Genomic DNA, 26,205 nt, shown 5'->3' on the forward strand with positions numbered 1-26,205 from the left:
AAACTGTAGGTCCCGGCAGCCATTGAACATCCTTGGCAGTCGTTACGGGTTTAAGCCAGTAAGTCTGACACCAGTCTAACCAATGGTTATCGGGTTGCCCGGGTAACTGGGTTGAGGAGGTCAGATAGGTAGTCGCTCCTTGTAAAACACTGGTACTCAGCTGAATCCGGTTAGACTGGAAGCCGACCCCAACATGATTGGGAAAAGGCTCGGAGGATGATGGTTGAATGTAGAAATCAGCTGTCATGGGATGCGGAGGAATGAGGATCATGTTACGATGAGCATGAATGTGGATGGATATAGTGGAAGGGGACGACCGGAGAAACAATTGCTGGCTTGAGTGACAGTTGACATTGCTAGAAAGAATGTTACTTGTGAGATGACGGCTGGCAGAAGAGCAAGGGCGGATCCAGCTTCGGTGCCAGGGAGGGGTCACACAGTCGTGATCAAGTCACAAAAAAGATTAATTATTTATTTATAAATATTAATTATAAAGCTAAAGCTAACGACATTTGGTTTTATATAAATAATATTAATAGCGTACACTTGTTATAATACAAAAAGGAGATACAGTTCAATAAATATTAAAAGCGCGAGCGCAGCGAGCGCGAAATTTTTACGAACGTTAAGAAAAGTGTGTTCATGTAGAAAACGGCCCGAGCAGAGTGAAACACGTGACAAACAAAAAAGCGCGAGCGAAGCGAGCGCGAAAATTTTTATCCAGGTCAAGGACTTCTTCATCAATTTAAGAGCCCAGCTCTTGTCGGTGCAGCTGCTTCCATTTACGCCTATCTAGCGCCAACTCCTGAACTTCCTTATACGTCACATTCATCATTCACCTGCTCTTTAATTCAAGGTCAAGACTAAGGTAAAAAAAAATATTTTTATGTAGAAAATGGCCCGAGCTGAGCGAACGCAATTTCTGGGACATTATGTACAGTTGTGAAGTTAAAAAAGCGCGAGCGAAGCGAGCGCGAAAATTTTTATTCAGTTCGAGGACTTAAAGTAGATGAAAGCACTTTCTTGCTATATAACAAGTAAACTTTTGAAAAGTATTGTGTACGTAGAAAAGGGCGCGTAATTTGTATTTTTTATTGCGGCAACAGTAAAACATTTTCTGTGAAAATTTCAATTGTCTTACTATAGATAATGGTTTATGAGAGTTCTACAGCATGTAGAAAACCCGGACAGCGGATTCTTTTTAACATGGTCCTGTTTCCACCTTTTGGGTACAGATAAAGAGTAAATAAAGAATAGTGAGCGAGCGCTGCGAGCACGAATTCTTCAGCAAAACTACTGTACCTCTATCTAGCTGTAAGTTCTCCATAGTGTACTAAATAAATAAATAAATCTATCTACCTAGGTATTCACTTGGAATAAAAGTTATCTTATACTTACTAAATGTATACCTAATGGAATAAACACATAAAACATCGTGTTTAACTATTTCAATTAGTGGTCCACCCAGGTCCTGGACCTGGCCCAGGGGGGGGGTCATGACCTTGTGACCTACCCCCTGGATCCGCCGTTGCAGAAGAGTATGGATGGAGAGAGAATGAGACGGTTAATTTCATAATTATGAATCTGTGCAAAATTGTCGTAAAAGGTTAATATTGATATGAAGACTGCACAATGATATTTAGAGATAAAAAAATTGCAATATTGCAAATTGCTGTAAAGTCTAGGTAGGTACCTCCTAAGTAGCGAAGAAAAAAAATACAAACAAATTATGATACATAGAATAAAATATATTTATTGAAAAATAGCATAAAAAACATTTTTTTTGGGCCCTAAACGAGTTAGGATTTTTACACTTGCTCGATAAAGATAAATACAATACATATTAAAATATGGGTTGGCGTTACAATACTTTATAGCACACAACATATGTCAAAATGTCCAGAGTAAGCATACAAAAGATTTCTATAACCTATCTCAATCTATTGACTTAAAGACATTAACTAGTTCTATCTCCAGTGCGCAAACCATGGATAGACAGATTATAGAAATAAGCTTACAAAGATCTGGGACATCTAAAGTCCAATTTGTCTGCGCAGTTGTCTTGGTATATCTCTAACATGGCCGTAACAAATGCATATCGACCCTCTGCATCGTCGACGAGGAATGATAATAGGTCTTCGATCCTTACTCCATCCAACCACAGTTGGGGCAATCTGAGTTTCTTCCACATCTCCGGTCCAATCATCAGCTATATCCTCATCATCAATGACAATAGGCCCGGGTTGATCAAGGTCAGTACCACTAGCAGCGTTTGCTGTCGTTGAACCAACTTGGGTAGTGTCTCCACCCTGGACGATTAAGACTGGGCTTCCTGATCCACCGTTTAGAGCAATAACTACGTCTGTGCCAGAAGTGGTTTGGCCAACATTGCTGGAGCCACCATTTGCCGTCCAAGCGCCATTGCCATCAGTGCCAGTGCCACTGGCACCATTTGCTACCGTTGAACCGACCTGGGAAGTGTCTCCTCCTTGGACGACGGTCGTTTGGGGTCCTGGGCCGTACCATCCGTTGTCGTTGCCAGTAGTAACTACGTCTGTGCCAGAAGTGGTTTGGCCAACATTGCTGGAGCCACCATTTCCCGTCCAAGCGCCATTGCCATTTGCCGGCCAAGGGCTATTGTTATCAGTGCCACTGGCACCGTTTGCTACCGTTGAACCGACCTGGGAAGTGTCTCCTCCTTGGACGACGGTCGTTTGACCTCCTGGTCCGTACCATCCGTTGTCGTTGCCAGTAGTAGCTACGTCTGTGCCAGAAGTGGTTTGGCCAACATTGCTGGAGCCACCATTTGCCGTCCAAGCGCCATTGCCATTTGCCGGCCAAGGGCCATTGTTATCAGTGCCACTGGCACCGTTTGCTACCGTTGAACCGACCTGGGAAGTGTCTCCTCCTTGGACGACGGTCGTTTGGGGTCCTGGGCCGTACCATCCGTTGTCGTTGCCAGTAGTAACTACGTCTGTGCCAGAAGTGGTTTGGCCAACATTGCTGGAGCCACCATTTGCTGTCCAAGCGCCATTTCCATCAGTGCCAGTGCCACTGGCACCGTTTACTGCCGTTGAACCGACCTGGGAAGTGTCTCCTCCTTGGACGACGGTCGTTTGATCTCCTGGTCCGTACCATCCGTTGTCGTTGCCAGTAGTAACTAGGTCTGTGCCAGAAGTGGTTTGGCCAACATTGCTGGAGCCACCATTTGCCGTCCAAGCGCCATTGCCATTTGCCGGCCAAGGGCCATTGTTATCAGTGCCACTGGCACCATTTGCTACCGTTGAACCGACCTGGGAAGTGTCTCCTCCTTGGACGACGGTCGTTTGGGGTCCTGGGCCGTACCATCCGTTGTCGTTGCCAGTTGTAACTACGTCTGTGCCAGAAGTGGTTTGGCCAACATTGCTGGAGCCACCATTTGCTGTCCAAGCGCCATTTCCATCAGTTCCAGTGCCACTGGCACCGTTTACTGCCGTTGAACCGACCTGGGAAGTGTCTCCTCCTTGGACGACGGTCGTTTGACCTCCTGGTCCGTACCATCCGTTGTCGTTGCCAGTAGTAGCTACGTCTGTGCCAGAAGTGGTTTGGCCAACATTGCTGGAGCCACCATTTGCCGTCCAAGCGCCATTGCCATTTGCCGGCCAAGGGCCATTGTTATCAGTGCCACTGGCACCGTTTACTGCCGTTGAACCGACCTGGGAAGTGTCTCCTTGGACGACGGTCGTTTGACCTCCTGGTCCGTACCATCCGTTGTCGTTGCCAGTAGTAACTAGGTCTGTGCCAGAAGTGGTTTGGCCAACATTGCTGGAGCCACCATTTGCCGTCCAAGCGCCATTGCCATTTGCCGGCCAAGGGCTATTGTTATCAGTGCCACTGGCACCGTTTGCTACCGTTGAACCGACCTGGGAAGTGTCTCCTCCTTGGACGACGGTCGTTTGGGGTCCTGGGCCGTACCATCCGTTGTCGTTGCCAGTAGTAACTACGTCTGTGCCAGAAGCGGTTTGGCCAACATTGCTGGAGCCACCATTTGCTGTCCAAGCGCCATTTCCATCAGTGCCAGTGCCACTGGCACCGTTTACTGCCGTTGAACCGACCTGGGAAGTGTCTCCTCCTTGGACGACGGTCGTTTGACCTCCTGGTCCGTACCATCCGTTGTCGTTGCCAGTAGTAGCTACGTCTGTGCCAGAAGTGGTTTGGCCAACATTGCTGGAGCCACCATTTGCCGTCCAAGCGCCATTGCCATTTGCCGGCCAAGGGCCATTGTTATCAGTGCCACTGGCACCGTTTACTGCCGTTGAACCGACCTGGGAAGTGTCTCCTCCTTGGACGACGGTCGTTTGACCTCCTGGTCCGTACCATCCGTTGTCGTTGCCAGTAGTAACTAGGTCTGTGCCAGAAGTGGTTTGGCCAACATTGCTGGAGCCACCATTTGCCGTCCAAGCGCCATTGCCATTTGCCGGCCAAGGGCTATTGTTATCAGTGCCACTGGCACCGTTTGCTACCGTTGAACCGACCTGGGAAGTGTCTCCTCCTTGGACGACGGTCGTTTGGGGTCCTGGGCCGTACCATCCGTTGTCGTTGCCAGTAGTAGCTACGTCTGTGCCAGAAGTGGTTTGGCCAACATTGCTGGAGCCACCATTTGCCGTCCAAGCGCCATTGCCATTTGCCGGCCAAGGGCCATTGTTATCAGTGCCACTGGCACCGTTTGCTACCGTTGAACCGACCTGGGAAGTGTCTCCTCCTTGGACGACGGTCGTTTGACCTCCTGGTCCGTACCATCCGTTGTCGTTGCCAGTAGTAGCTACGTCTGTGCCAGAAGTGGTTTGGCCAACATTGCTGGAGCCACCATTTGCCGTCCAAGCGCCATTGCCATTTGCCGGCCAAGGGCCATTGTTATCAGTGCCACTGGCACCGTTTGCTACCGTTGAACCGACCTGGGAAGTGTCTCCTCCTTGACGACGGTCGTTTGACCTCCTGGTCCGTACCATCCGTTGTCGTTGCCAGTAGTAACTAGGTCTGTGCCAGAAGTGGTTTGGCCAACATTGCTGGAGCCACCATTTGCTGTCCAAGCGCCATTTCCATCAGTGCCAGTGCCACTGGCACCGTTTACTGCCGTTGAACCGACCTGGGAAGTGTCTCCTCCTTGGACGACGGTCGTTTGACCTCCTGGTCCGTACCATCCGTTGTCGTTGCCAGTTGTAACTACGTCTGTGCCAGAAGTGGTTTGGCCAACATTGCTGGAGCCACCATTTGCCGTCCAAGCGCCATTGCCATTTGCCGGCCAAGGGCCATTGTTATCAGTGCCACTGGCACCGTTTGCTACCGTTGAACCGACCTGGGAAGTGTCTCCTCCTTGGACGACGGTCGTTTGGGGTCCTGGGCCGTACCATCCGTTGTCGTTGCCAGTTGTAACTACGTCTGTGCCAGAAGTGGTTTGGCCAACATTGCTGGAGCCACCATTTGCTGTCCAAGCGCCATTTCCATCAGTTCCAGTGCCACTGGCACCGTTTACTGCCGTTGAACCGACCTGGGAAGTGTCTCCTCCTTGGACGACGGTCGTTTGACCTCCTGGTCCGTACCATCCGTTGTCGTTGCCAGTAGTAACTACGTCTGTGCCAGAAGTGGTTTGGCCAACATTGCTGGAGCCACCATTTGCTGTCCAAGCGCCATTGCCATCAGTGCCAGTGCCACTGGCACCGTTTACTGCCGTTGAACCGACCTGGGAAGTGTCTCCTCCTTGGACGACGGTCGTTTGACCTCCTGGTCCGTACCATCCGTTGTCGTTGCCAGTAGTAACTACGTCTGTGCCAGAAGTGGTTTGGCCAACATTGCTGGAGCCACCATTTGCTGTCCAAGCGCCATTTCCATCAGTGCCAGTGCCACTGGCACCGTTTACTGCCGTTGAACCGACCTGGGAAGTGTCTCCTCCTTGGACGACGGTCGTTTGACCTCCTGGTCCGTACCATCCGTTGTCGTTGCCAGTAGTAACTAGGTCTGTGCCAGAAGTGGTTTGGCCAACATTGCTGGAGCCACCATTTGCCGTCCAAGCGCCATTGCCATTTGCCGGCCAAGGGCCATTGTTATCAGTGCCACTGGCACCGTTTACTGCCGTTGAACCGACCTGGGAAGTGTCTCCTCCTTGGACGACGGTCGTTTGACCTCCTGGTCCGTACCATCCGTTGTCGTTGCCAGTAGTAACTACGTCTGTGCCAGAAGTGGTTTGGCCAACATTGCTGGAGCCACCATTTGCTGTCCAAGCGCCATTTCCATCAGTGCCAGTGCCACTGGCACCGTTTACTGCCGTTGAACCGACCTGGGAAGTGTCTCCTCCTTGGACGACGGTCGTTTGACCTCCTGGTCCGTACCATCCGTTGTCGTTGCCAGTAGTAACTAGGTCTGTGCCAGAAGTGGTTTGGCCAACATTGCTGGAGCCACCATTTGCCGTCCAAGCGCCATTGCCATTTGCCGGCCAAGGGCCATTGTTATCAGTGCCACTGGCACCGTTTACTGCCGTTGAACCGACCTGGGAAGTGTCTCCTCCTTGGACGACGGTCGTTTGGGGTCCTGGGCCGTACCATCCGTTGTCGTTGCCAGTAGTAACTACGTCTGTGCCAGAAGTGGTTTGGCCAACATTGCTGGAGCCACCATTTCCCGTCCAAGCGCCATTGCCATTTGCCGGCCAAGGGCTATTGTTATCAGTGCCACTGGCACCGTTTGCTACCGTTGAACCGACCTGGGAAGTGTCTCCTCCTTGGACGACGGTCGTTTGACCTCCTGGTCCGTACCATCCGTTGTCGTTGCCAGTAGTAGCTACGTCTGTGCCAGAAGTGGTTTGGCCAACATTGCTGGAGCCACCATTTGCCGTCCAAGCGCCATTGCCATTTGCCGGCCAAGGGCCATTGTTATCAGTGCCACTGGCACCGTTTGCTACCGTTGAACCGACCTGGGAAGTGTCTCCTCCTTGGACGACGGTCGTTTGGGGTCCTGGGCCGTACCATCCGTTGTCGTTGCCAGTAGTAACTACGTCTGTGCCAGAAGTGGTTTGGCCAACATTGCTGGAGCCACCATTTGCTGTCCAAGCGCCATTTCCATCAGTGCCAGTGCCACTGGCACCGTTTACTGCCGTTGAACCGACCTGGGAAGTGTCTCCTCCTTGGACGACGGTCGTTTGATCTCCTGGTCCGTACCATCCGTTGTCGTTGCCAGTAGTAACTAGGTCTGTGCCAGAAGTGGTTTGGCCAACATTGCTGGAGCCACCATTTGCCGTCCAAGCGCCATTGCCATTTGCCGGCCAAGGGCCATTGTTATCAGTGCCACTGGCACCATTTGCTACCGTTGAACCGACCTGGGAAGTGTCTCCTCCTTGGACGACGGTCGTTTGGGGTCCTGGGCCGTACCATCCGTTGTCGTTGCCAGTTGTAACTACGTCTGTGCCAGAAGTGGTTTGGCCAACATTGCTGGAGCCACCATTTGCTGTCCAAGCGCCATTTCCATCAGTTCCAGTGCCACTGGCACCGTTTACTGCCGTTGAACCGACCTGGGAAGTGTCTCCTCCTTGGACGACGGTCGTTTGACCTCCTGGTCCGTACCATCCGTTGTCGTTGCCAGTAGTAGCTACGTCTGTGCCAGAAGTGGTTTGGCCAACATTGCTGGAGCCACCATTTGCCGTCCAAGCGCCATTGCCATTTGCCGGCCAAGGGCCATTGTTATCAGTGCCACTGGCACCGTTTACTGCCGTTGAACCGACCTGGGAAGTGTCTCCTCCTTGGACGACGGTCGTTTGACCTCCTGGTCCGTACCATCCGTTGTCGTTGCCAGTAGTAACTAGGTCTGTGCCAGAAGTGGTTTGGCCAACATTGCTGGAGCCACCATTTGCCGTCCAAGCGCCATTGCCATTTGCCGGCCAAGGGCTATTGTTATCAGTGCCACTGGCACCGTTTGCTACCGTTGAACCGACCTGGGAAGTGTCTCCTCCTTGGACGACGGTCGTTTGGGGTCCTGGGCCGTACCATCCGTTGTCGTTGCCAGTAGTAACTACGTCTGTGCCAGAAGCGGTTTGGCCAACATTGCTGGAGCCACCATTTGCTGTCCAAGCGCCATTTCCATCAGTGCCAGTGCCACTGGCACCGTTTACTGCCGTTGAACCGACCTGGGAAGTGTCTCCTCCTTGGACGACGGTCGTTTGACCTCCTGGTCCGTACCATCCGTTGTCGTTGCCAGTAGTAGCTACGTCTGTGCCAGAAGTGGTTTGGCCAACATTGCTGGAGCCACCATTTGCCGTCCAAGCGCCATTGCCATTTGCCGGCCAAGGGCCATTGTTATCAGTGCCACTGGCACCGTTTACTGCCGTTGAACCGACCTGGGAAGTGTCTCCTCCTTGGACGACGGTCGTTTGACCTCCTGGTCCGTACCATCCGTTGTCGTTGCCAGTAGTAACTAGGTCTGTGCCAGAAGTGGTTTGGCCAACATTGCTGGAGCCACCATTTGCCGTCCAAGCGCCATTGCCATTTGCCGGCCAAGGGCTATTGTTATCAGTGCCACTGGCACCGTTTGCTACCGTTGAACCGACCTGGGAAGTGTCTCCTCCTTGGACGACGGTCGTTTGGGGTCCTGGGCCGTACCATCCGTTGTCGTTGCCAGTAGTAGCTACGTCTGTGCCAGAAGTGGTTTGGCCAACATTGCTGGAGCCACCATTTGCCGTCCAAGCGCCATTGCCATTTGCCGGCCAAGGGCCATTGTTATCAGTGCCACTGGCACCGTTTGCTACCGTTGAACCGACCTGGGAAGTGTCTCCTCCTGGACGACGGTCGTTTGACCTCCTGGTCCGTACCATCCGTTGTCGTTGCCAGTAGTAGCTACGTCTGTGCCAGAAGTGGTTTGGCCAACATTGCTGGAGCCACCATTTGCCGTCCAAGCGCCATTGCCATTTGCCGGCCAAGGGCCATTGTTATCAGTGCCACTGGCACCGTTTGCTACCGTTGAACCGACCTGGGAAGTGTCTCCTCCTTGGACGACGGTCGTTTGACCTCCTGGTCCGTACCATCCGTTGTCGTTGCCAGTAGTAACTAGGTCTGTGCCAGAAGTGGTTTGGCCAACATTGCTGGAGCCACCATTTGCTGTCCAAGCGCCATTTCCATCAGTGCCAGTGCCACTGGCACCGTTTACTGCCGTTGAACCGACCTGGGAAGTGTCTCCTCCTTGGACGACGGTCGTTTGACCTCCTGGTCCGTACCATCCGTTGTCGTTGCCAGTTGTAACTACGTCTGTGCCAGAAGTGGTTTGGCCAACATTGCTGGAGCCACCATTTGCCGTCCAAGCGCCATTGCCATTTGCCGGCCAAGGGCCATTGTTATCAGTGCCACTGGCACCGTTTGCTACCGTTGAACCGACCTGGGAAGTGTCTCCTCCTTGGACGACGGTCGTTTGGGGTCCTGGGCCGTACCATCCGTTGTCGTTGCCAGTTGTAACTACGTCTGTGCCAGAAGTGGTTTGGCCAACATTGCTGGAGCCACCATTTGCTGTCCAAGCGCCATTTCCATCAGTTCCAGTGCCACTGGCACCGTTTACTGCCGTTGAACCGACCTGGGAAGTGTCTCCTCCTTGGACGACGGTCGTTTGACCTCCTGGTCCGTACCATCCGTTGTCGTTGCCAGTAGTAACTACGTCTGTGCCAGAAGTGGTTTGGCCAACATTGCTGGAGCCACCATTTGCTGTCCAAGCGCCATTGCCATCAGTGCCAGTGCCACTGGCACCGTTTACTGCCGTTGAACCGACCTGGGAAGTGTCTCCTCCTTGGACGACGGTCGTTTGACCTCCTGGTCCGTACCATCCGTTGTCGTTGCCAGTAGTAACTACGTCTGTGCCAGAAGTGGTTTGGCCAACATTGCTGGAGCCACCATTTGCTGTCCAAGCGCCATTTCCATCAGTGCCAGTGCCACTGGCACCGTTTACTGCCGTTGAACCGACCTGGGAAGTGTCTCCTCCTTGACGACGGTCGTTTGACCTCCTGGTCCGTACCATCCGTTGTCGTTGCCAGTAGTAACTAGGTCTGTGCCAGAAGTGGTTTGGCCAACATTGCTGGAGCCACCATTTGCCGTCCAAGCGCCATTGCCATTTGCCGGCCAAGGGCTATTGTTATCAGTGCCACTTGCACCGTTTGCTACCGTTGAACCGACCTGGGAAGTGTCTCCTCCTTGGACGACGGTCGTTTGACCTCCTGGTCCGTACCATCCGTTGTCGTTGCCAGTAGCAACTACGTCTGTGCCAGAAGTGGTTTGGCCAACATTGCTGGAGCCACCATTTGCCGTCCAAGCGCCATTGCCATTTGCCGGCCAAGGGCCATTGTTATCAGTGCCACTGGCACCGTTTGCTACCGTTGAACCGACCTGGGAAGTGTCTCCTCCTTGGACGACGGTCGTTTGACCTCCTGGTCCGTACCATCCGTTGTCGTTGCCAGTTGTAACTACGTCTGTGCCAGAAGTGGTTTGGCCAACATTGCTGGAGCCACCATTTGCCGTCCAAGCGCCATTGCCATTTGCCGGCCAAGGGCCATTGCCATCAGTGCCAGTGCCACTGGCACCGTTTGCTACCGTTGAACCGACCTGGGAAGTGTCTCCTCCTTGGACGACGGTCGTTTGACCTCCTGGTCCGTACCATCCGTTGTTGTTGCCAGTAGTAACTAGGTCTGTGCCAGAAGTGGTTTGGCCAACATTGCTGGAGCCACCATTTGCCGTCCAAGCGCCATTGCCATTTGCCGGCCAAGGGCCATTGTTATCAGTGCCACTGGCACCGTTTGCTACCGTTGAACCGACCTGGGAAGTGTCTCCTCCTTGGACGACGGTCGTTTGACCTCCTGGTCCGTACCATCCGTTGTCGTTGCCAGTTGTAACTACGTCTGTGCCAGAAGTGGTTTGGCCAACATTGCTGGAGCCACCATTTGCTGTCCAAGCGCCATTTCCATCAGTGCCAGTGCCACTGGCACCGTTTACTGCCGTTGAACCGACCTGGGAAGTGTCTCCTCCTTGGACGACGGTCGTTTGACCTCCTGGTCCGTACCATCCGTTGTCGTTGCCAGAAGTAACTACGTCTGTGCCAGAAGTGGTTTGGCCAACATTGCTGGAGCCACCATTTGCCGTCCAAGCGCCATTGCCATCAGTGCCAGTGCCACTGGCACCGTTTGCTACCGTTGAACCGACCTGGGAAGTGTCTCCTCCTTGGACGACGGTCGTTTGACCTCCTGGTCCGTACCATCCGTTGTCGTTGCCAGTAGTAACTACGTCTGTGCCAGAAGTGGTTTGGCCAACATTGCTGGAGCCACCATTTGCCGTCCAGGCGCCATTGCCATTTGCCGGCCAAGGGCCATTGCCATCAGTGCCAGTGCCACTGGCACCGTTTGCTACCGTTGAACCGACCTGGGAAGTGTCTCCTCCTTGGACGACGGTCGTTTGACCTCCTGGTCCGTACCATCCGTTGTCGTTGCCAGTAGTAACTAGGTCTGTGCCAGAAGTGGTTTGGCCAACATTGCTGGAGCCACCATTTGCCGTCCAAGCGCCATTGCCATTTGCCGGCCAAGGGCTATTGTTATCAGTGCCACTGGCACCGTTTGCTACCGTTGAACCGACCTGGGAAGTGTCTCCTCCTTGGACGACGGTCGTTTGACCTCCTGGTCCGTACCATCCGTTGTCGTTGCCAGTAGTAACTACGTCTGTGCCAGAAGTGGTTTGGCCAACATTGCTGGAGCCACCATTTGCCGTCCAAGCGCCATTTCCATCAGTGCCAGTGCCACTGGCACCGTTTACTGCCGTTGAACCGACCTGGGAAGTGTCTCCTCCTTGGACGACGGTCGTTTGACCTCCTGGTCCGTACCATCCGTTGTCGTTGCCAGTAGTAACTACGTCTGTGCCAGAAGTGGTTTGGCCAACATTGCTGGAGCCACCATTTGCCGTCCAAGCGCCATTGCCATTTGCCGGCCAAGCGCCATTGCCATCAGTGCCACTGGCACCGTTTGCTACCGTTGAACCGACCTGGGAAGTGTCTCCTCCTTGGACGACGGTCGTTTGACCTCCTGGTCCGTACCATCCGTTGTCGTTGCCAGTAGCAACTACGTCTGTGCCAGAAGTGGTTTGGCCAACATTGCTGGAGCCACCATTTGCTGTCCAAGCGCCATTGCCATTTGCCGGCCAAGGGCCATTGTTATCAGTGCCACTGGCACCGTTTACTGCCGTTGAACCGACCTGGGAAGTGTCTCCTCCTTGGACGACGGTCGTTTGGTCTCCTGGTCCGTACCATCCGTTGTCGTTGCCAGTAGTAACTACGTCTGTGCCAGAAGTGGTTTGGCCAACATTGCTGGAGCCACCATTTGCCGTCCAAGCGCCATTTCCATCAGTGCCAGTGCCACTGGCACCGTTTACTGCCGTTGAACCGACCTGGGAAGTGTCTCCTCCTTGGACGACGGTCGTTTGACCTCCTGGTCCGTACCATCCGTTGTCGTTGCCAGTAGCAACTACGTCTGTGCCAGAAGTGGTTTGGCCAACATTGCTGGAGCCACCATTTGCCGTCCAAGCGCCATTGCCATTTGCCGGCCAAGGGCCATTGTTATCAGTGCCACTGGCACCGTTTACTGCCGTTGAACCGACCTGGGAAGTGTCTCCTCCTTGGACGACGGTCGTTTGACCTCCTGGTCCGTACCATCCGTTGTCGTTGCCAGTAGCAACTACGTCTGTGCCAGAAGTGGTTTGGCCAACATTGCTGGAGCCACCATTTGCCGTCCAAGCGCCATTTCCATCAGTGCCAGTGCCACTGGCACCGTTTACTGCCGTTGAACCGACCTGGGAAGTGTCTCCTCCTTGGACGACGGTCGTTTGACCTCCTGGTCCGTACCATCCGTTGTCGTTGCCAGTAGTAACTACGTCTGTGCCAGAAGTGGTTTGGCCAACATTGCTGGAGCCACCATTTGCCGTCCAAGCGCCATTGCCATTTGCCGGCCAAGGGCCATTGTTATCAGTGCCACTGGCACCGTTTGCTACCGTTGAACCGACCTGGGAAGTGTCTCCTCCTTGGACGACGGTCGTTTGACCTCCTGGTCCGTACCATCCGTTGTCGTTGCCAGTAGCAACTACGTCTGTGCCAGAAGTGGTTTGGCCAACATTGCTGGAGCCACCATTTGCTGTCCAAGCGCCATTGCCATTTGCCGGCCAAGGGCCATTGTTATCAGTGCCACTGGCACCGTTTACTGCCGTTGAACCGACCTGGGAAGTGTCTCCTCCTTGGACGACGGTCGTTTGACCTCCTGGTCCGTACCATCCGTTGTCGTTGCCAGTAGCAACTACGTCTGTGCCAGAAGTGGTTTGGCCAACATTGCTGGAGCCACCATTTGCCGTCCAAGCGCCATTGCCATTTGCCGGCCAAGGGCCATTGTTATCAGTGCCACTGGCACCGTTTACTGCCGTTGAACCGACCTGGGAAGTGTCTCCTCCTTGGACCACGGTCGTTTGGTCTCCTGGTCCGTACCATCCGTTGTCGTTGCCAGTAGTAACTACGTCTGTGCCAGAAGTGGTTTGGCCAACATTGCTGGAGCCACCATTTGCCGTCCAAGCGCCATTGCCATTTGCCGGCCAAGGGCCATTGCCATCAGTGCCAGTACCACTGGCACCGTTTACTGCCGTTGAACCGACCTGGGAAGTGTCTCCTCCTTGGACGACGGTCGTTTGACCTCCTGGTCCGTACCATCCGTTGTCGTTGCCAGTAGTAACTACGTCTGTGCCAGAAGTGGTTTGGCCAACATTGCTGGAGCCACCATTTGCCGTCCAAGCGCCATTGCCATTTGCCGGCCAAGCGCCATTGCCATCAGTGCCACTGGCACCGTTTGCTACCGTTGAACCGACCTGGGAAGTGTCTCCTCCTTGGACGACGGTCGTTTGACCTCCTGGGCCGTACCATCCGTTGTCGTTGCCAGTAGTAACTACGTCTGTGCCAGAAGTGGTTTGGCCAACATTGCTGGAGCCACCATTTGCTGTCCAAGCGCCATTTCCATCAGTGCCAGTGCCACTGGCACCGTTTACTGCCGTTGAACCGACCTGGGAAGTGTCTCCTCCTTGGACGACGGTCGTTTGACCTCCTGGTCCGTACCATCCGTTGTCGTTGCCAGTAGTAACTAGGTCTGTGCCAGAAGTGGTTTGGCCAACATTGCTGGACCCACCATTTGCCGTCCAAGCACCATTGCCATTTGCCGGCCAAGGGCCATTGCCATCAGTGCCAGTACCACTGGCACCGTTTACTGCCGTTGAACCGACCTGGGAAGTGTCTCCTCCTTGGACGACGGTCGTTTGGTCTCCTGGTCCGTACCATCCGTTGTCGTTGCCAGTAGCAACTACGTCTGTGCCAGAAGTGGTTTGGCCAACATTGCTGGAGCCACCATTTGCCGTCCAAGCGCCATTGCCATTTGCCGGCCAAGCGCCATTGCCATCAGTGCCACTGGCACCGTTTGCTACCGTTGAACCGACCTGGGAAGTGTCTCCTCCTTGGACGACGGTCGTTTGACCTCCTGGTCCGTACCATCCGTTGTCGTTGCCAGTAGTAACTAGGTCTGTGCCAGAAGTGGTTTGGCCAACATTGCTGGACCCACCATTTGCCGTCCAAGCACCATTGCCATTTGCCGGCCAAGGGCCATTGCCATCAGTGCCAGTACCACTGGCACCGTTTACTGCCGTTGAACCGACCTGGGAAGTGTCTCCTCCTTGGACGACGGTCGTTTGGTCTCCTGGTCCGTACCATCCGTTGTCGTTGCCAGTAGCAACTACGTCTGTGCCAGAAGTGGTTTGGCCAACATTGCTGGAGCCACCATTTGCCGTCCAAGCGCCATTTCCATCAGTGCCAGTGCCACTGGCACCGTTTACTGCCGTTGAACCGACCTGGGAAGTGTCTCCTCCTTGGACGACGGTCGTTTGACCTCCTGGTCCGTACCATCCGTTGTCGTTGCCAGTAGCAACTACGTCTGTGCCAGAAGTGGTTTGGCCAACATTGCTGGACCCACCATTTGCCGTCCAAGCGCCATTGCCATTTGCCGGCCAAGGGCCATTGCCATCAGTGCCAGTACCACTGGCACCGTTTACTGCCGTTGAACCGACCTGGGAAGTGTCTCCTCCTTGGACGACGGTCGTTTGGTCTCCTGGTCCGTACCATCCGTTGTCGTTGCCAGTAGCAACTACGTCTGTGCCAGAAGTGGTTTGGCCAACATTGCTGGAGCCACCATTTGCCGTCCAAGCGCCATTGCCATTTGCCGGCCAAGGGCCATTGTTATCAGTGCCACTGGCACCGTTTGCTACCGTTGAACCAACCTGGGAAGTGTCTCCTCCTTGGACGACGGTCGTTTGACCTCCTGGTCCGTACCATCCGTTGTCGTTGCCAGTAGTAACTACGTCTGTGCCAGAAGTGGTTTGGCCAACATTGCTGGAGCCACCATTTGCCGTCCAAGCGCCATTGCCATTTGCCGGCCAAGGGCCATTGTTATCAGTGCCACTGGCACCGTTTGCTACCGTTGAACCAACCTGGGAAGTGTCTCCTCCTTGGACGACGGTCGTTTGACCTCCTGGTCCGTACCATCCGTTGTCGTTGCCAGTAGTAACTACGTCTGTGCCAGAAGTGGTTTGGCCAACATTGCTGGAGCCACCATTTGCCGTCCAAGCGCCATTTCCATCAGTGCCACTGGCACCGTTCGCTACTGTTGAACCGACCTGGGAAGTGTCTCCTCCTTGGACGATAGTTACTTGGTTTCCTGATCCACCGTTATTACCGGGTCCAATAACTACATCAATACCTGAAGAAGTTTGCCCAACATTGACACTGCCCCCCGATGTAGACTGAGCTCCATTGGGACCAACAACGCTTGCACCGTTAGAATTAGCCGAAGCAACTTGAGTTGTGTCCCGTCCTTGCACGATTATGGCTGGGCTGCCTGATCCACTAGAGGGTCCAATAACTACGTCGATACCTGAAGATGTTTGACCAACATTGATACTGCCCCCAGATGTAGACTGAGCTCCGTTTGGACCAGCACTTGTTGCGCTGGTAGTGGTCACAGAACCGACCGAAGTGGTATCCCGACCTTGGATGATGATTGGTGAAGAAGAAGCTGGGGACAGAAAAAGTTATGTGTTATAAAATGTTTGAAAACATGTCTTCTTATGCCCTTATTTCAAGGATCTTGTTTTCCTAGAATGTTGGTAGAAATTAGGGAATACATTTCTCATTTAATTTCAAATCCTGTATCAAGCTGAAAAGTATTTCGTGTGCTAGACCTACTCGAAAGCTGAAACTTCCGATCCGATTAGGTTTTGTTCCATGTTAGTTGTCCCTTTTCTCCAGAAAGTATATAGAGGCTACATTTTAACCGGGTTCGATCAGTAGCTCTTGAAAACGGGTGTAACTTGTGTAAAGATATTTACCTGGTACAGCTACCGTCCCGCTATCTCCAGGAGCGACTACCGGCGGTCCTAGGTACCTTGGTCCTCCTGGCCCGACGTTTGGTGATCCTGGAGCTGAAGAAACAAGGGAATTCGTTTATTAATTTATATTATTCTGTGTGTAACTGATAGGCATAATTACCCTAGAGGTAGTTCTAGCAACGAGAACCTAAGTACCAGATCTAAAGTAAAAGTGTCAATCTCTCTCAAAGTTACAAGCTGATTAATGAATTTAGGATTTCATCAAGCTGAAAAGTATTTCGTGTGCTAGACTGGCTCGAAAGCTGAAACTACTGATCTGGTTAGAAAATGTTAAAAATACCATGTTAGTTATCCCCTTTCTCCAGAAAGTATATAGGCTACTTTTTATACGGGTTTGATCAGTAGCTCTTATAGGACATGGGTTCGAAGCTGAAGCTTCATCATCATCATCATCTCAGCTATAGCACGTCCACTGTTGAACATAGGCCCCCCCCGTACATCTCCACAGATACCTGTTGGAGGCGACCTGCATCCAGCGTAGCTGAAGCTTGTGTAAAGATATTTACCTGGTACAGCTACCGTCCCGCTATCTCCAGGAGCTACTACCGGTGGTCCTAGGTACCCTGGTCCTCCTGGCCCGACGTTTGGTGATCCTGGAGCTGAAGAAACAAGGGAATTCGTTTATTAATTTATATTATTCTGTGTGTGCCTGATAGGCATAATTACCCTAGAGGTAGTTCTAGCAACGAGAACCTAAGTACCAGATCTAAAGTAAAAGTGTCAATCTGTCCCAAAGTTACAAGCTGATTAATGAATTTAGGATTTCATCAAGCAGAAAAGTATTTCGTGTGCTAGACTGGCTCGAAAGCTGAAACTACTGATCTGGTTAGAAAATGTTAAAAATACCATGTTAGTTATCCCCTTTCTCCAGAAAGTATATAGGCTACTTTTTATACGGGTTTGATCAGTAGCTCTTATAGGACACGGGTTCGAAGCTGAAGCTTCATCATCATCATCATCTCAGCCATAGGACGTCCACTGCTGAACATAGCCCCCCCCCCTTACATCTCCACAGATACCTGTTGGAGGCGACCTGCATCCAGCGTAGCTGAAGCTTGTGCAAAGATATTTACCTGGTATAGCTACCGGACGGGTTGCAGCAGGATTGTTATCTCCAGGAGCTACTACCGGTGGTCCTAGGTACCTTGGTCCTCCTGGCCCGACGTTTGGTGATCCGGGAGCTGAAGAAACAAGGAAATTCGTGATATTAGAATCTTACCAGAGCTGATAATTACGTATACGTGTATACAATTATTTATATGTAAGTACGAATACGAGTGGTTGTGTGTGAGAGTTTTAAAGAGTAGAAGCAACCTACATCTAGATCCTATAGTTATCGGCACGAATCTTGAGCTCTGACCTACATCTGCGCAGAATTAATTTATTGGGTCCCTTTATTGGTATGAAGTGAGGCGCGGGGGCGGACTAAAGCGGTGATTGGCCCGCAGCGCATCGCGTCATAGCCGTCACTCGGGATTGGTTCTTTGCTAATAAATCACTTCTGCGCAGATGTAGGTCAGAGCTCAAGAGTGCCGATAACTATACTTATCATTTTTGGGGTGCATGACAAGTTGAGCATCCAAACTGCAGGATTTTGTTGGTTGGTCGACAGTTTATTTTGGAGGTAATGATGAATCTAGTGGAACTTTTTAAGACAGAATTTTTACGTTCAATTTTTAAAGTAGACTGTTGAATTGAAACTGATGTTTCACAGAGACAGGTTATGTTGTCGGTGGAGATAGGCCTTAGTTGCAAAATAAAATAATGGCGTCCACAGCCGATTTTGGCCACGGCGGCTGTTCTCATTTAAGGAGATCAGCCAGCTGCGCAGGACATATTATAGTGCCCGAGCATTTGCGCAGACACAGGTGCACTCCCTATTCCTTCACTCTTATAGCGACCGGAGAGAGATCAGGCGCGGTACCGACATTTACGTGCTCTCCGATGCACGGGTGAATCAATCACCAACTTCCAGACAACGAGCTGCTTTGTGAAAGTTTAAGAAAACCCACAAAGCGATTTCGGCCCGACCCGGGAATCGAACCCGAGAACTCGAGCACAGCAGCTGCGCTTGCAACCACTAGACCAGCGAGGCAGTCAAACTTAACTTAGTTGCATGCATATACTACCATTCATCACTCTACCTTTTTTTTTATAAAATTTAACTATCGTAAAATTATGCCGTGCATGATCTGAAAAGCAAAATAAACTTACTTATGGAAGTAGATGACTTTGAGCTATGATGAGCATTGTGTGAGCTTGATGAAGAACTGCTGATAACAGTGCTCTTCTTTGGTTCTAGAAAGATAAAGAAAATTGTTAAGTTAATATTTCAAGAAAACGCTGGAGAGAAGACTTGGACTGGCCAGCTTCCTCTCGGACTGGCCACAAATAGCGATAGACAAAGAAAAATGGAAGGCTATGGGGGAGGCCTTTGCCCAGCAATGGGACATCATAGGCTAATAAAAAGAATATAAAAAAAAATCTACCACCACGTTTTAAATTCGGTTTATGCAGCTTCTTGCCGGTTCTTCTCCATTAGACCCACTCCTTGGAACCGTGCAACTGCTCGAAGTTTTTTAGGCCTATTTAATTTTGAGGGAACTAGCCGTCAGTAGCTGATATTATAAGAGACTTTGTGAATGAGTTTGTAACTCCTTCGACGGATTTTGATGAAACTTACCTACTTAGTAATCTAGCTTGAACATCTGTATAACATGCAGGCTTCTTTTTTTCCACATAAAAGGGTGGCGGGTTACAAGCAGGCCAATTCTAGTTTGATTTTAAATAACAAAAATTGTAGAGAGAAACGAAAAGGTATGTATACTCACTTTTAGCTACAAATTTCATCAAAACGCAAGGTACCCCATTTTCTAAGGTCTCGAACTTCTCCTCAACAGACCAGTCGGTTTCTCCAGAACCAGCGACATCTGAACAAGAAAGATTTGCTTAAGTCATGTAGGATCTGCGGGATTGTTCGCGCGAGTTACCGCGGCTGGTACATAAAAGGTCTACGACGGAACACGACGGTTTTTAGTCAGTAAGAGTCTGACACTCCCTCACCGCTGCTAACCCACAGCGGAATTCATTTGACGATTTTGGGTAAAAAAAAGTAGGATATCAAGTGAACAGTGCAAAAATGACTAAATAACAGAAAATGGATTTAAGAATGCTTTTACGCGCGGCTGAATGTATTTTTTATGAAAAATGAAATTTGAATAATTTCTTACCTGGTACATCGACGTTCACCCAGACTTTTTGGTGATGACCTGTAAATAATTAAAAATAAATTATAAGCTAAGATACGTAAGACCCCAAACCGTTAAAAAGTTATGTAGATCTTGCACACTAATGGCCGTGAAATGGTGATGAATTGCAAATCGTTTTGAAGAAACCTGGACTTTAAAGTCTGACATCGCCAATCGGCTTCATTCATTCTCTGTTTGAGAAACCGGTGCCTTGCGGTAGGTAGGACAAAGTTCTGATAGTTTCTAATGAACATACTTTTCTTGGTGTGGTTTGATAACCAGCCTTAAACTCATCCTTACTACTTTATCTATCTCTAAATTTCACTCACCTTTATGATCCGGCGGCACCTCAGCCGGCGGCGATTCAACTACAGTAGTACTACTAGTCGACGTAGAACTGCTCTCAGATTCATCTGACTCTTCATTTTTAACCACCGTACCATCAGCTCCAACGTATTCAAACTTCTTCTTATCATACGCTTCGCTAGCTGCTCTTTCACTTGCAAATTTACTCTTCTGTCTGCCATCTGCACTGACTGAAAAGCTACTCAGTTTTTCTTCTTCATTTGCAAAGCCTCTAGCGTTGGCAGTTTTAGTAGTACCAGTGGCATCTGATGTAAGTGATGAACTGGATTCATCTAGTTTTTCGGAGTCGCTTTTAGCTGAATATCCTCGAGTGCCCCATTGATCTTTTATGTAGGCTTTCGATTCGTTGCTATCTTGATTGTAGTCGCTCTGTTCGTCAGTAATGCTTACGCTTTGGACTGCTGGAACTGTTATATGAAACAATGAGTAAGTTTAGATGTAGATGTTACAGCCTTTTATCGTCCCACTGCTGGGCACAGGTCTGCTTTCTAAGTACATTCTAAGTATAAATTAGACACCATTGACTGTGTTTCGGATGGCACGTTAAACTGTAGGTCCCGGCTGTCATTGAACATCCTTGGCAGTAGTTACGAAGCCAGTAAGTCTGACGCCAGTCTAACCAAGGAGTATCGGGCTGCCCGGGTAACTGGGTTGAGGAGGTCAGATAGGCAGTCGCTCCTTGTAAAGCACTGGTACTCAGCTGAATCCGTATGGACTGGAAGCCAACCCCAACATAGTTGGGAAAAAGGCTCGGAGGATGATGCTGGGCACAGGCCTCCTCTCACGCAGAGGAGGTATGAGCGTTAAATGTAGAAGATGATGAAGACTTTTTGGTTAGTGGTGGACTTCAATAAAACTATCTATCTTTTGTGTCTTACCAGAGATAGGATTTAGATATTACTTGTATGGAATAAATACACAGGTTTTTTAAAGTTTACGTTAGCATAGTTAATGGATAAGCAAATTTTGATCATGATTTACTTACTGCTTGACGCATTTGCGCTCAGGATCTGAAAATAACAAATATTATTCTAGTTAGTCATTGAAGATAATAACTATGATAGGCAGCACCTACCTAATGGCTATAACGATAACCAAACCATTACCAGCCGTGAAATTGCCGCCCATTGGTCAAATCGGGGATTTGATGCTGGTTATGGTTTGGGGCAACCCACCCTTTTTTTTGATGAGAAATCATCAAGTGACCCCTCCCGCTGACTCTTACCGATTGAACCCCACCATGTTTCTTCTTAAGCCCTTTGGACACCAGGGCTGTGGTAACTCTTTTGACAATCCTGCAGCCCCAGCAGGCAACTCACTCTTAGGTACATAGATTTAATTAACCACAATTAAGATTGTGACAAAAACAGTGGTACTCAGCTGCATCCAGTTAGACTGGAAGCCGACCTCAACATAGTTGGGAAAAGGCTAAGCAAGCAGATGATACAATTATGATGTCACTAATTTTATACCTCTAAAGAGGTAAAATTTCTCAGTTTATATGTAGGGTGTAATCTTTGCTTTGCTTTGCTAGAAAGCTACAATGTTTCTGAGTGCCATAGGTTATATTTTATCCCGATACGGGCAGTAGTTCCTATAAGACGAGGGTGGAACCACGAGAAAACTTCTAGTGATGTTATAATGAAAGGCAGATGATAAAAATAGTAAAGAACTACTTACACTGAGCAGCCACAGCCCAATGAGGACCTTGATAGCACCCATGTCAGCGGTGGAACCACCAACTGATCGAATGATGACCAGACCTACCCTGGTGCAGCTTATATATGCAACTGATTCTAAAGTGCATGCGATGCAGCAACTGTGCAAATACTCGGTGATTTATATACTGTCGTTTTTATATTGAAAAGGGATGAAATATTGTTAATATAATAAATCGTGTTGTATTATTAATGCTTGTAAAATACTTGAAACAATAAAGATTAGGTACAATTGATATTGAAAAGTTAGAAGAGCCTTTTGACTTCTATATAGCTACGCCAAATTCATTACCAACTATCTCTCTAGCGCAAAATGTTTTAGGATACGAATAGTCAAGATGTCTTACTCTTATTTCATCGCGTCTCAAAGGTCTTTCCGGAGCTTCTGGATTTGCAGCAATTCTTTTCCTCTGTTCTCTGATGCCCTTTTTTTAAACGACGTCAAAAATCATCAAATGACCCCTCCCGCTGTGGGTTAGCAGCGGTGAGGGAGTCTCAGAGTCTTACTGACTAAAAATCGCCGTGTTCCGTCGTAGGCCTTTTATGTACCAGGGCCGCGGTAACTCGCGCGAACAATCCCGCAGCCCCGGCAGCCTCTCTGATGCCCTTGGCCAGACTTGTCCATCTATGTAGTAGAGGGCCTGCCATGCTGCGTTTTTATCTTTCGTGTCGTATCGTTCGTCTTTCGCCACGCGAGAACTTTTCTCACTTTTATTACTTATATTTGTAGTTTTATCAATATTCAGCAGCGTGAAGATTAAAAAAATGTTTGACATAAGTGCGATGAAAATTGAAAAATTATGCTATTAGGTTCGGTTCGATGCAAAAAATTTAGTAGTCTATCTTGAGTGTGTCCTTTTGATACATTAATAGGTGACTAAATAAGGCCTAGCCTTTTCCCAATTATGTTCGGATGCAGCTCAGTGCTTTTCATGTAACGACTGCCTATCTGACCTCCTCAACCCAGTTACCCGGGTAATTTTCTGTATTCTTAGTAGGTAACAACTGCAAAGGATGTACTTACATATAAATAAATGACAGATGGAACCCGCCAAGTTAACGTGCTTACAGCGATGCAAACTATAAAATTATATTTTTCCTGTATTTTTGGAAGTGGATTTTTCGTTCGAACACAAATAGTTCCCACGGCGAAAACCGCGGGAAAATTCTAGCAGTCCATAAACAAAAGACCATAACCACAGACAATATATTATAACTGTAAATCCATTTGTCAATAACAAAAGCGAGAGTTTTGTCAATGGTTTTCATTGTACGATTACTTAAGCAAATACAGTTGAGTAAATACAATAAATAATAAATTAAATAACAATTAATAATGTGCTTAAGCTTGCATATTTTATTAACAAACAATCACCTTTTGTTTGTAACACGCTTTTATTAGGTCGACCTGTATGTAACTATGTAATGGAATCTAAAGTAACTAAAACCATCTGGCAAGGATCGTAGCGACATGAAAATTGACAGCTGTATGTAGTTCTGATGACAATACAATAATATGGTACTGTCGAACTGATCTGATGATGGAGCCGGAAGATATGAACTGATATCATGATTTTTACGCGCATTTAAAAAAGCGTGTTTTCTAGTGTTTTTTAAGCTATTTTATTATTGTAGGTTAAAAACCTAATTAACTAGATTTATCTAGATGCATATATGTATATATATATGCATATTAGTATCCTAGAAGTAAAAAGTTTGTTAAACTATAGGACAATTAAAATATATATTTCTTTGTTAATAGCCTATATACTTGAGGAATGTTTTATGGGGTACTTTTTTTACCGTTCAACGCGGGCAAAACTACGGGTGGACGGACACTAGTAGTGTCAAATAAAAAGACAAAGGACTTCCAACAGTTTTTAATGAAAATAGAACTTAAATCTAAATAAGTATAACTTTCCCGTTAATACTTGAAGGAGGACTGCCAATAGGTTTCAGATTTTCAGGCACCCTATCCGCCTCTGGTATCGGCTCTTGGAAATTATATTTCTCAGCAATTGTCGGCAATTTCGCATAATAATTTGGACTGCTTTGCTTATAATACTCTCTTGTAGGTATCATTGTACCCATTTTAATCTTTTTCGTAGTCTGGCCCTTTACAGTGACCTCTGCAATTGTTGTTGCGTTAGGGTCCACTTCACCTTCTTCAAACGATATGCTTTCAGTTTTAGCTTTAGGCTCTATAGTGGTCGTTTCTGGTGATTCATCCGCATATTCCTCAACTTCTTCATTCGGTGGAGTTTCAATGTCTTCAGCTAGTGGTTCCATTTCTATAGCAAACGTAGCCTTAGTTGGAATAGTCGGTGTTACTTTAAATTTCTGAGCGATAACTGCTGTGGGTATTGTAGGAGCAGTGTCAGCCCCATCGCTCTCAAAAGCTTCTTCCTTTTCTGGTGTGACATAATCTTCGTAGCTGTCATTAGATTTGATTAAGTCTACAGCTTCGAATATACCTGGGGCTGGTGAGACTCCCAAGTTTTCAGTTTCAGGCGCATTTTCGCCTGCGTTTTGAGGCGCTGGCGTTTGTGGGGTTGTCGGTCCCGAAACACGGATTCGTCGTTTCTTTTTCATTGGTTTCTGCGCTGTTAGTCTCTGCCTCTGTTTCTGTAATACCTTCTTCTGTTGTACTAATTTTGGTTCTTGTATATGTGGTATCTGTGGTACTTGTGCTACCGGCTGCCTTTGTATCGGCTTCGCTGGCATCGCGACTTTTTTCACAAACCTCAATTTCTTCATAATTCCTTGCTCTGGTCTTAAGAACTTGACCTTTTTTACTGTATCTGGTGTTACTGGCTGGCCTTGAATATCGAGTCCTGGTACAAATTTATTGTCGTGTTCTTCATAAGTAGTCTCGTATTGTTCTTCTTTAGCTACGTTAACTGGTGTTTCATAAATTGGCAACTGTGCAGGACTATCGGCTCCAGTAAGTTTGAAGACATTCTTCACTTTTTTGACAGGTGGGGGTGGTGGTGGGGGCAGTTTTTGTACTGTTGCAGGCTGTGCTGTGTTTACCATTTGTGCATTGACATTCTGATCTCTTAGAACATCTTGAACATCGGGCTTTCGGTTGAGCAGCTCTTCTTGAAGTTTTTGCTTCACTCTCTCAACTATTTCATCTAAATTCAAGCCTGGTGGTACTATCGGGGGTGCAGCAACTAACGAATGAATCGCAGGTGCACTTTTCAATTTATATCGGTTCTGACTACGAAAAGGCTTGGGTTGTGGGTCTGTCTGGAAGTTATAATTCGGTCTTTCTGTTGTAACCTCATAGGACTGTACAATCTGACTCTGTGATTGTGCGTCGTCAGAATATTCAGCCGTTCTGTCTGACTGCTCATCACGGTCGTCTCCAAATTTGTCTTGGACTAAGTCTTCGATTTGATCAGCCAAGTTTGAGGGGCCGAATTTTTTTGCTATGCTCCGGAAATCAGCCATGTCAGCTGCGAGAAGAACATAGGTGTTCACCGTAACTAATATGGAGTAACCTGAAACAAATGAATGGCGCTTGAGTATGTGTTTAAAAAACTTATTAGGTCGACCTGTATGTAACTATGTAACGGAATCTAAGGTAACTAATTCAACCATCTTCCAAGGATCGTAGCGTCATGAAAATTGACAGCTGTATGTAGTTCTGATGACAATACAATAATATGGTACTGTCGAACTGATCTGATGATGGAGCCGAAAGATATGATGAACTTCGTGATGGAACATCGTATCATAGCTGTGTTTGAACTTGATGGAAAAGTCTTGTAATGGTTTTTACGTGCATTTATAAAAGCGTGTATTTTCTATTTTTCTTTACTTTTATTTTATTCTAGCTTAAGTTATATGTATAAAATAGTTACTTACATATTAGAGAAAAATATAAGAAATACATATCGCAGCTCGACTCATAAATAGAGGTTACATATTTATTTGATTTTATTTCACCATAAAATATTTTATCGTTCAACAGTTGGAATTCGTTTAAAACTGAACTGTTTTAACACGATAAGAACTTACTTTGGTCAGTAGTACCCGATCTAAACAAATACTGATGTCCTCCTAGCTACCCGATTATAGACCACAGCGGCTGTTCTCATGTAAGGAGATCAGCCAGCTGCGCAGGACATATATTATAGTGCATAAGCATTTGCGCAGACACAGGTGCACTCACTATTCCTTCACTCTCATAGCGCGATGGGACGGCAATTCGACACCACCGGAGAGAGATCACAAGAAGGACCGACATTTACATGCTTTCCGATGCACGGGTGTATCAATCACCATCTTCCAAGCTCAGAGCTGCTTAATGAAAATTTCTAAAAACTACAAAGTGATGTCAGTCTGACCTGGAAATAGAACCTG

General features: G+C 48.7%; 2 protein-coding genes across 2 annotated transcripts; both read right to left on the reverse strand.

The window, feature by feature from the left end:
* Positions 1-1,727: 1,727 nt before the first annotated feature.
* On the reverse strand, positions 1,728-22,610 carry LOC126054407 (uncharacterized PE-PGRS family protein PE_PGRS54). Its single transcript, XM_064043174.1, has 19 exons — positions 22,384-22,610; positions 21,797-21,935; positions 21,102-21,126; positions 20,080-20,523; positions 19,733-19,771; positions 19,334-19,432; positions 18,717-18,800; positions 17,576-17,683; positions 17,009-17,101; positions 16,443-16,535; positions 13,936-16,129; positions 13,458-13,644; positions 7,958-8,149; positions 7,346-7,537; positions 6,944-7,135; positions 5,336-5,527; positions 4,515-4,591; positions 3,903-4,137; positions 1,728-3,485 (listed from the first exon to the last, which is right to left on the reverse strand). Exons 1-19 carry the CDS (start codon positions 22,608-22,610, stop codon positions 2,034-2,036), a joined length of 6,264 nt encoding a protein of 2,087 aa, XP_063899244.1. The 3' UTR covers positions 1,728-2,033.
* A 1,089-nt stretch (positions 22,611-23,699) lies between these two features.
* Positions 23,700-25,824, reverse strand: LOC110382822 (titin). The gene is made up of 2 exons (XM_049840048.2): positions 25,708-25,824; positions 23,700-25,340 (listed from the first exon to the last, which is right to left on the reverse strand). The coding sequence occupies exons 1-2, from the start codon at positions 25,733-25,735 to the stop codon at positions 23,737-23,739; spliced, it is 1,632 nt and encodes a 543-aa protein (XP_049696005.2). The 5' UTR covers positions 25,736-25,824; the 3' UTR covers positions 23,700-23,736.
* Positions 25,825-26,205: the final 381 nt, after the last annotated feature.

Source organism: Helicoverpa armigera, chromosome 31, assembly GCF_030705265.1.
Source record: "Helicoverpa armigera isolate CAAS_96S chromosome 31, ASM3070526v1, whole genome shotgun sequence".
Lineage (NCBI taxonomy): Eukaryota > Metazoa > Arthropoda > Insecta > Lepidoptera > Noctuidae > Helicoverpa > Helicoverpa armigera.

Bases quoted from the DNA above. Each gene is read 5' to 3' on its own strand.
- LOC126054407 (XM_064043174.1), bottom strand. From the start codon at position 22,610: ATGTCAAACATTTTTTTAATCTTCACGCTGCTGAATATTGATAAAACT. The intron at 7,136-7,345 runs GTCGGTTCAACG...GACACTTCCCAG, and splicing joins AAGGAGGAGACACTTCCCAG to GTCGGTTCAACGGCAGTAAA. The intron at 5,528-6,943 runs GTCGGTTCAACG...GACACTTCCCAG, and splicing joins AAGGAGGAGACACTTCCCAG to GTCGGTTCAACGGCAGTAAA.
- LOC110382822 (XM_049840048.2), bottom strand. From the start codon at position 25,735: ATGTATTTCTTATATTTTTCTCTAATAT. The intron at 25,341-25,707 runs GTAAGTAACTAT...CATTTGTTTCAG, and splicing joins CTTATATTTTTCTCTAATAT to GTTACTCCATATTAGTTACG.